We start from the raw sequence: 8,675 nt of genomic DNA on the forward strand, positions 1-8,675 counted from the left end.
AGGATTATAACAAAAACACACTCCCATATTATTTTTGTGCTTTTCAAATAAATCAAAATTACACAGTTCTCACTACAGTATACTCCTGGTTTGACTACTGAAAGCAAATATTTTCTGGTGGTCTTCATGGCATTTGCCGGATCATTAACTGCAAACCATGTGCCAGGATTTCCAAATTGAACACTTTTTTTCTTTATGTGCCTACAATTCCTCTCCATGGTGATCAAGATACACATTAGCCTGCTGATAGTCCTCTGTCATTGGCCTCCAAAGCTATCAGCCTCAGTGGACTCAGTCAGGCATGCTGAAGGTGCTCCCCAGTCTCCTGTATCAGGATATCTTATTTCTGCTCAAGTAAGGATGACACACCTTGTCCAGCCGCTTCAATCAATGTCACCACCTAATTGAGTTTTCCATAGGTATTTTTCATAATCCATCGATATTCTTCACTGAACAGACTAGGGAGTGAAAGAGAAAGGTGATGGGACCTATTCCTGTGTCTTTCAAGTCATTGATAGGAGTAATCTCTGTAATTTCTCCAGGGAGGGTGAATCTGCTTTTGATTCACTGTTTTCTTTGGTAGAGGCACCTCTAAAGGCTTCTTTTTATCTTTGTGACCATTATGATGCCCACTCAACTATTCAGGGAATCAAAGTGAAAACTGTTCCAAATTCTAGTATGTTTATCTCAACTATGAATTCTGAGGCTGAGAAAATAAACACAGGATGTGTTTGGGAACCACCGGATGTACTGTGACTTGGCCTTCAGCCAAAGGTCCATTAATCACTTGACCTCAATAAGCCCCTACTTCAACTGGTGTTCCACCATGTTTGGTGGTATCTCCAGAAGTTAACATCAATTAAGAGTCAGTATCCAGTAGACCCAGGAAATTCTGGAATAATTTCCATGATTAGAAATTTCCACAGTTCTGGAAATTTTCATGACTTCTTCTTAGTCCATTTGTCACTTGTATATAAGAGAGATATTGGTATTTTGGGTTAATTTTGTATCGAGCTGAAAGTGTTTATCAGATGTTGGAGTTCCTGGTGGAATATAAATATTATCATATCATATAATTATCATATCATCTGCAAATAAAGATGTCATCTTGGTGAATTTTTCCTTTGATTTCTATGATTGTACTTTCCTATCTCTTCTGAATTGTTGTTGTTTGTAATTTAGTTTGTTAGATATAAAATAGCTACAGCAGCTTGCCTCTTGAGTCCATTTCTTTGGAATAGCATTTTCCAACTTTTCCTCTGAGGGAATGTCAGTTCTAGAAATTGAGGTATTTCTTGGATGAAACAGAAGGATGGATACTTTCTTTTCATCTATTCTGTTATTCTGTTTTATTTTTAAATTGTAGAATTAACCCAGACCAAAAACTACAATCCAAAATTTTCCCTATCTACAAGACCCACAGGGACAAACATAGAACAGACATAGCAGAGATTGAGGGAATGTACAACCAATGCCAGTCCCAATCCTAAGGCCCATCCATGAAAAAAAGCCAACCCCTCTCACGATTCATGATATACTTGCAGAAGGGAGCCTACCAGAGTTGTCCTCTTAGAGGATCCATTCAGCAATGGTTCAAAAGAGATACTGAGTCACACAGTCAAACATTGGATGAAGCATAGATAGGCAGCTGGAAAAGAGTTGGGAAGGATACATGGAACAAGAGGTGACAAAAACTCCACAAGAAGACCATCAGAAACAATCAGCTAGGGACTAGAGTGACCAATAGAATCTGAAGCAGCAACCAAGGCAATGCATATTCTGGATATAGGGCCTCTACAAACAAGTACTTGATGAGCACCTTAGGCTTCATTGGTCCTACTAGTTTGGGGATTGGGGGACATCTGTGAAAATGACTATGTGGCCTGCTTTTTGATCACTTCCCTCTGGTGGGATTGTATTACTATGCTCCAGTTTAGAGAGACAAAATCATTCCTCAAAGGAAAAAATGAGCAGGGGTGTTTGGGAGGGGTGTCTCTCCTATTCTGCAGGAGAGGGACGATGCAGGAGGGAGTGCAAGACTGAGAGGAGAGGAAGGAACATCCCATGACTGAGCTATAAATTGATTTAATTAATAAAAAAACAAAAGAAGGACCATTGACATTTGAGAAGCATCAATCTGGTTGTATTTGTTTTTGTTATTTGTCATGGTGGTGGTGATAGTAGTGGTTCTGGTTGTGGTAGAGATGATGCTGGTTTCTGTGTGTATGTGCTTGTGTCCCCATCCTTTTTTTTTTTCATTTTGCTTGTGTGAGATTATTTATTACAAGGGTGTTGCCAATTTTCTAAGACATATAGGCATTTTAACATAATGAGCACTGTACATGCAAACTACCTCAACATCAGTTCATTACTGAAGGAGCAAGACAAGAGAAATTTAGGCACTTTACTCTCACCAATTTACAGTGTTCTACCACAGGCCCATTAAAGGTAAGGGCCTGTCTTCAGGCTTTGTATTAAAGTGGAAAAGACCCTGTAGTATTCCATGAAAAAAAAATATTCACAGAGAAATAACCCTGCACACTGGACAAAAATTTTGGCTATGGGCTGGAGTAAGTGTTTTCATCTCAAGGGTCCAAGTGATCTGCTCTGGTAAAGAGCATGCCTCAGAGATATAAAACAGTGTGGGCAGGACCCCACATGCAAAAAGACTTCTTAAGGTGCAAACCTCCTGATACTTTCCACACTTATTTCTATTTTTAAAAATAAACACCAGTCCAGTGCCTCAGGACACAGGAAAGCAAGTGAGCCTGAGACAACCCCATCCTGATGCCATGAAGAGCTGGGAAGGCAAGCCACACCTGAGATGAACCCTGCCTGTTGCCACAGGAAATAGGAAGGTTATAACACCCCCAATCCCACTTCTGGGATGAATCCAGATACCAATAGACACCCAGCACCACTAAGTGAACCATGTAATGGTGGTAAGGTAGAATAGAAAGTGAAGCAGAATTATGTGCTCACATTGAAGGGAGGGAACACTGGAGAATCACATCAGGAACAGCCTGATATGAGTAAACAACAATGCCACCTAAAGCCATGGTGTTGCCCTGGTCTGTGCTGCCACCAAAGGCCATGACTAGGTCTGTATCCCTGCAGCAATGGGAGTCTTTTACCAGAAAAGTTCAGATACACATCCTAAGTGTGGGGTGCTGTCAGGAGCCATTGTTGCTCTTTGAGTGCTGTCTAGATGTGACCCTAACCATTTCCTGGGCATTGTGGGAGAGTTGGCTCCAAAGGTATGAGAGCAGAAGAGCTTGTCCCACCCCTCACCTGCTATCTGCAGTAGCAGGGAGAGTGGACCATGCACCTCACCCTACACATACATTAGAGCTAGCCCTGGTTTAAGGAATGGTGAGTGAGCCAGCATGGACGGTGTGAGCATGGGAGGGTTGACCTTGACATTCAGCTACTATGTGTTAGCATGGTTGAGCAAGATATGCACTTCCCTGGAAACATCACAAGCTCCAACATGCCAGAGAGCTTGCCCTGGATACTACCTATTAGAGTACTCAAGAGTGCTGGCCATGCACTTTAGCTAGGCAGCACACTGGGAAAACTGACCCTTGTGGCAAGCCTTTGGGTGACCTGCCACTGAGGGCATGACTATGGGAGAGTTAGAGCTTGTATGCTGAGACTTGGCATGGACAAGACGGAGAGGTTCCTTTGCCCCTTCCCACCTATGTCAGGTAGAAGAAATGGTCCTGATGTCATGAAAGAAGGAGAGCAGGACCTGCCCCTCAACTACTTCAGTACTTGAGAAGACTGGAACTGCACCTTACCTGGACATCACAGTAAAACTGACCCTGGTTTCAGGGATTATGGGTGAGCTGGCCAGAGGGATGTGAAATGTGGAGAGCCAAGGATGTGAGAGGTGGAAAGCTGGCCCATCCTCTCTCCAACTGCACAATCAGCAGTGTGATCCCTGCACCTCCCTCGATCAGCACAATAGAGCTGACCCTCCTGGAATGGACAAGGTTGAGCCATCCCAGAGGGCAAGAGACCAGGATATCTGACTCTGCCCGTTGCCTGCTATGGCATTGAATGACCTAGCCAGGGCAGTAGTGGAGAGCCTATTCTCCTGCTGTACGTGCATGAGAACTGGAGGAATGACCATCTCAGATATGACTCAGGTCCAAAGACATGCTTCTGAGCTTGCCCATTGAAACATCTAGCCATCAATGAACTGCTGGAGCACATGAAAATGCCAGACCTACAGATCCAGAGTGGCAAGATCTTGAGGAGTCTCAGTGACATTCCACTACTCACAGTGTTGCAGAAGCCAGAGACCTCAAATCATACCAATGTCCCATTGCGATGAACACATAAAAGCAGAGAAGTGTGTACAAAATGGTGTACTGTGGGACACATGGTGACACACTACAGCTTCCACAAGAAAAATGTTGTTCTTCGGTGGGAGATGTTGCAAGGGCAGAGGGCTGGAAGAAAATTACAGGGAGATAAGTGGCATTAGAATAAATGATGTGTAATTCACAGAGAATCTATTTTAAAAATCGAAAGCCCCTGTTTCTACACACAACATGGATTTGGGATCACTAGGCTATTCATCTATTTCTATTCCCAATAGATGTATTCAAATTCCTTTTATTCGTGACTCATATCATTGTGGGGGTCTTGGGAAGAGAGGTCAGGCCTAGCTTTTCCATGCAACATGAGCTGAGTTAGACATTAAACTCCACTTAAAGCACTTGCATTTGGCAACAACCTGTACCACTGCTCCTTTGGCCTAAATAGCTTCCTCATTTAGTGTGCACGGTTTAGGAAGTTTACACATCTTTCTCGTTGAGTACCTTAACATGTACCGTCCCTTCATCCACTGTGGTCTTATCTCATACCCAAGTATGAAATCTGGAGCTAAGAGAAGAGTACCAACATGAAAATACAGCTCCAAATGAAACATTAGATGTAGTCCCTTCCCCCAGAGGTTGAGCTGCCCACTGGGGAAAACACTGCTTTCTAGCTACATCCTGAGAAGACATCAGTATACAGAAGTTCTCATTGGAAATACAGACTCTTAATTCCAGACAGCAGATCACTCCATCACATCTCCAATTTGGAGAGTGTATTTCATTGTTTCAGTGAGAGCACCTGTATTCTATTTGAGACTGAGTGGATCCAGGGCAATATTTGGGGCTTAGCCATACACAGTATGACCCTCTAATACTCAGAGAGCTTCCACACACCAGAATCATGCCATGTCCTACACATCTGTACCTAACATGATCGATTGTGTCTATCAGAGCACACTGGAAATGACTGGGCATTTCCAATATTCCAATCATGTAAAGCCTTCAAAAGTTGTAAGCATCCTTAGTGCACAGTTGGCTTTTCTGCCTCCAAGAATGCAGACCTCTCAGCAATTCCAAATATTGGAAGTAATGCGCTGCCCTCAGTACACATTAGGGCTTAAACATCTCCATCCTGACACATGTGTTGTTGTTGCTTGCTGTTTTTCACTTTAAAAACTAAATGGTCACCTTAGGTTTGGTCATTTGATTTATGCCATTTTCATTGGACCAGCACTTTTTCTTGCCAAGGGGATTTGGCACTATCTGAGCACATCACCTTGTCATGAAGAGCTTAAGATGCTATTATTAAGCTTAAGATGAGCTTAAACAATAAGCAAAATCAATAGGTAGAAGAAGAAATGAGATTGAAACAAAGCCTTAAAATCAGTGATATTTTATTTTAAATGAGTAGATAACTATGAGGGAATAATGTGGGTCTTGGAAATTTACTCATGGAATCTCTGGGAACATTTGGCAAATAGCAAAATTTTCAGCTCAGGCCGTTTGATTAGCCTGTTTGGAAGAAATCTGGGCATTTAGTTTCCTCTGTCCTTTTGATGACCTGATGTTAAAGAGAAACATAATCACACGGAGGAGTGACAGGGCGATTGTCAGGATCCCTACTGAGATCATGTGAGTGGTGTGTTTCCTTATCAGGGCTGCTTTCCTAACTGGAAAGGTAGGTGGAAAGTCAAGGGTGGTTTTGCCATAGAGATCTACTACATGGTTCCAGGTGACAGAAATAATGGTACAAAGACTGCTAAGCACCAGAAATAAGACAGAGCACCTGGAGCACAGTATTTCCATCTCAGGGACTGACACTTTGATAATTCTGACTCGAATGGCTGCTACACTAAAAAGCACAGCAACTGATTTTATCAGCATTGCTAGTAATATCAGAGACTGTGCACATCTAAATTCTGGTGAAATGGTCCAGGTAGAGTTGACAGGGCTCTGTATCAGAACTCTGGTCACAGAACCAGAGATGTAAAATTCCTCATAGTAATAAGCTTCCCAGAGTCCAATGTACACAAGCTGAACAACCTTATCTTCGAATTCCCAGAGGCGCCAATATCTGCTGTTTGCAAGGATCATTCCACATCCCAAAGATAAGAGGCCACAGACAAAGCCAGCCAGTCTGAAGATCCACTCCTTCACCTCAGAAAATCTGGATATGGGATAGAACCAGTACAAAATCGAACCAGAAATTCAAAGCAAGTGTGTAAAACAAAATGGGTCATGATATACAGCTCTCTAAGTACTTACACCTTCTCCCTGATGTCTCAATGTTGTGTACAACTTGCATATATGTGTGTATTCAATATAATATAAATATGTATATTATGGTTCTACACACTAGCAAAGTATGTATAAGAAACATTGAAATCTATGACTGAGGCTGGAGTCCCCATTGTAAGATGTTTTGCATGATAATTTCACACTATCCTTTAAATGGTGTATGTTCCTAATCCTTGACAAGTAATTTTAATACTTGGATTTAAATGGTTAAATAATACTTTGCTGTATCATTTAAGATGTTTGTTGAAGCTCTCTTCATAAAACACAGCAACTATAAATAAGTTTAATAACTTTTGTAAGCACAGAAAATCTCAAGTTATTGTGATGGATTATTGCATGATACTTACAGGACCCTGTAATAACTGCATAACCCATTAGAATAAAGACATACAAAAATAATATACATGGTATGTCCATTTATGTAAAAAAAAACATATCTGACTTCATTAAACATCTTAAAATAAATTCACATAAAAATGCAGAAAAAAAAAGAAACCTAAGTCACCAATAGTCATTGAAAAGGCACTGTTATAACTCCTTCAAATTTTGCTAAATATTTGTTCATTTCCAGAGAAGATACATGTGATTTTTTTTGGGGGGGGTGTTGTTCAAGATAGGGTTTCTCTGTGTAATAGCCCTGGTTGTTCTGGATTTGCTTTATAGACCAAGCAGGTTTCAAACTCACACTTTTCAGCCTGCCTCTTCCTCCCCAGTGCTGGGGTTAAAGGCATGTGCCACCATGCCAAACATGATATTTTATAACTAAAACCAGCATGGATACAAACTAAAACTTCTGTTTGTAAGCAGATAGAGATATAACTTGGTGGTTCATTGATGATTCCCTACAAAGTGTCCATTGGAGAGTTCAAACCCAGGACCATAAATACTATACTTAGATGAGTAGATGAGTAACTTCGGGTATGTGCATTTTGTATCTGGACTTCGTTTAGTATTAAACTTTGTGAAAATTAAACCTTGAGGTAGTTTTTGGTGGACAAATGTCAACACTGACAAAAACCTTACACTTCACATTAATACTATGAAGCAACATTCTTAGATCTTCTGTCAATTCAGAGCTTTGAGTGTAGCAAAAGAAAACTGGGAAACTCGTGCTTAGAGGTCCTCATGAGTCATTTAGAAGAGAGTAAAGTTGCAAAGAACTTCAGTGTTTTCATCACCATTGCACAAAAAGAAGGTCCAGGGCCTACTAAAGGGATCTTCCTGCAAACAACCATTACCTAAAGGCCAATAACAGTTCCAAAGTGTTCTGTGAAATGTGCTCTCTGCAATGGTTAAGTAAGTAGGTGCACTACTTGGGAAATTTCATCGACAAGATGGGTTTGCAGGTGATGGGGGCTGGAGTACTACCATGAGATCAGTCTTGTCAAGGCAGCTGTGACACTGTGGACTGCAGAACCCCTGTGATTTGGAGCTGAAACGAAAGCAGGATGGGGACTGATTTTGTGTGAGACAAATGACCTAGATTGGCAGCATGTGGTGTTGCACTTGTCTGGACACAAGTGGTACATAGAAACAATTTTTATAAGAACATAGTCAAAAGCATTTGTATGTAATTTAAAGTTTTACCTTTTTGTGTTGGGGGTGGAACAATCCATTTGGAGTATGCCAATATCACCAATCTTCCTCTAACTCACTGGAAATACTTATCACGGTAGGAGTGAAAATAAGGTCTGAAGCACCTGAATGAAAGAAGCTCTATTATTCCAATGTTCCTGTTCACAACAAGGGCTTCCTGACTTTTGGGCTATCACAAACTTTGAAATTTTGCTTAGTTTGATCCAAGTTTAAACAGTACAGAAATTTGTGACACACCAATGTTACCCACACAGTTATTAGCCTCATTGTTTAAACAGGGAAATAACACAGAGTCATTAATTCACTTCTACCACATCAGTAAGCCTCACAGATATATGGTCAACGAGGTTCCTGAAACCTTAATATACACACAGGGCTTCCTGGCCCTGATAAGTTTCAGCAGGATTTATTCAAAATGAAAGACTTCCAAAATGACCTCATCAACATGTCTGA

General features: G+C 41.1%; 1 protein-coding gene across 1 annotated transcript; it reads right to left on the reverse strand.

The window, feature by feature from the left end:
• Positions 1–5,822: 5,822 nt before the first annotated feature.
• LOC110543030 (uncharacterized) lies at positions 5,823–8,242 on the reverse strand. The gene is made up of 2 exons (XM_021629482.1): positions 8,214–8,242; positions 5,823–6,495 (listed from the first exon to the last, which is right to left on the reverse strand). Exons 1-2 carry the CDS (start codon positions 8,240–8,242, stop codon positions 5,823–5,825), a joined length of 702 nt encoding a protein of 233 aa, XP_021485157.1.
• Positions 8,243–8,675: the final 433 nt, after the last annotated feature.

The sequence above is a fragment of the Meriones unguiculatus genome, chromosome X (genome assembly GCF_030254825.1).
Source record: "Meriones unguiculatus strain TT.TT164.6M chromosome X, Bangor_MerUng_6.1, whole genome shotgun sequence".
Lineage (NCBI taxonomy): Eukaryota > Metazoa > Chordata > Mammalia > Rodentia > Muridae > Meriones > Meriones unguiculatus.

What these genes read in the sequence shown, in the direction of transcription:
- LOC110543030 (XM_021629482.1), bottom strand. Translation starts at nt 8,242, where the DNA reads ATGGATTGTTCCACCCCCAACACAAAAAG. An exon ending in TCCACCCCCAACACAAAAAG is followed by an intron (nt 6,496 to 8,213) that starts GTAAAACTTTAA and finishes TCCCATATCCAG; the next exon opens with ATTTTCTGAGGTGAAGGAGT.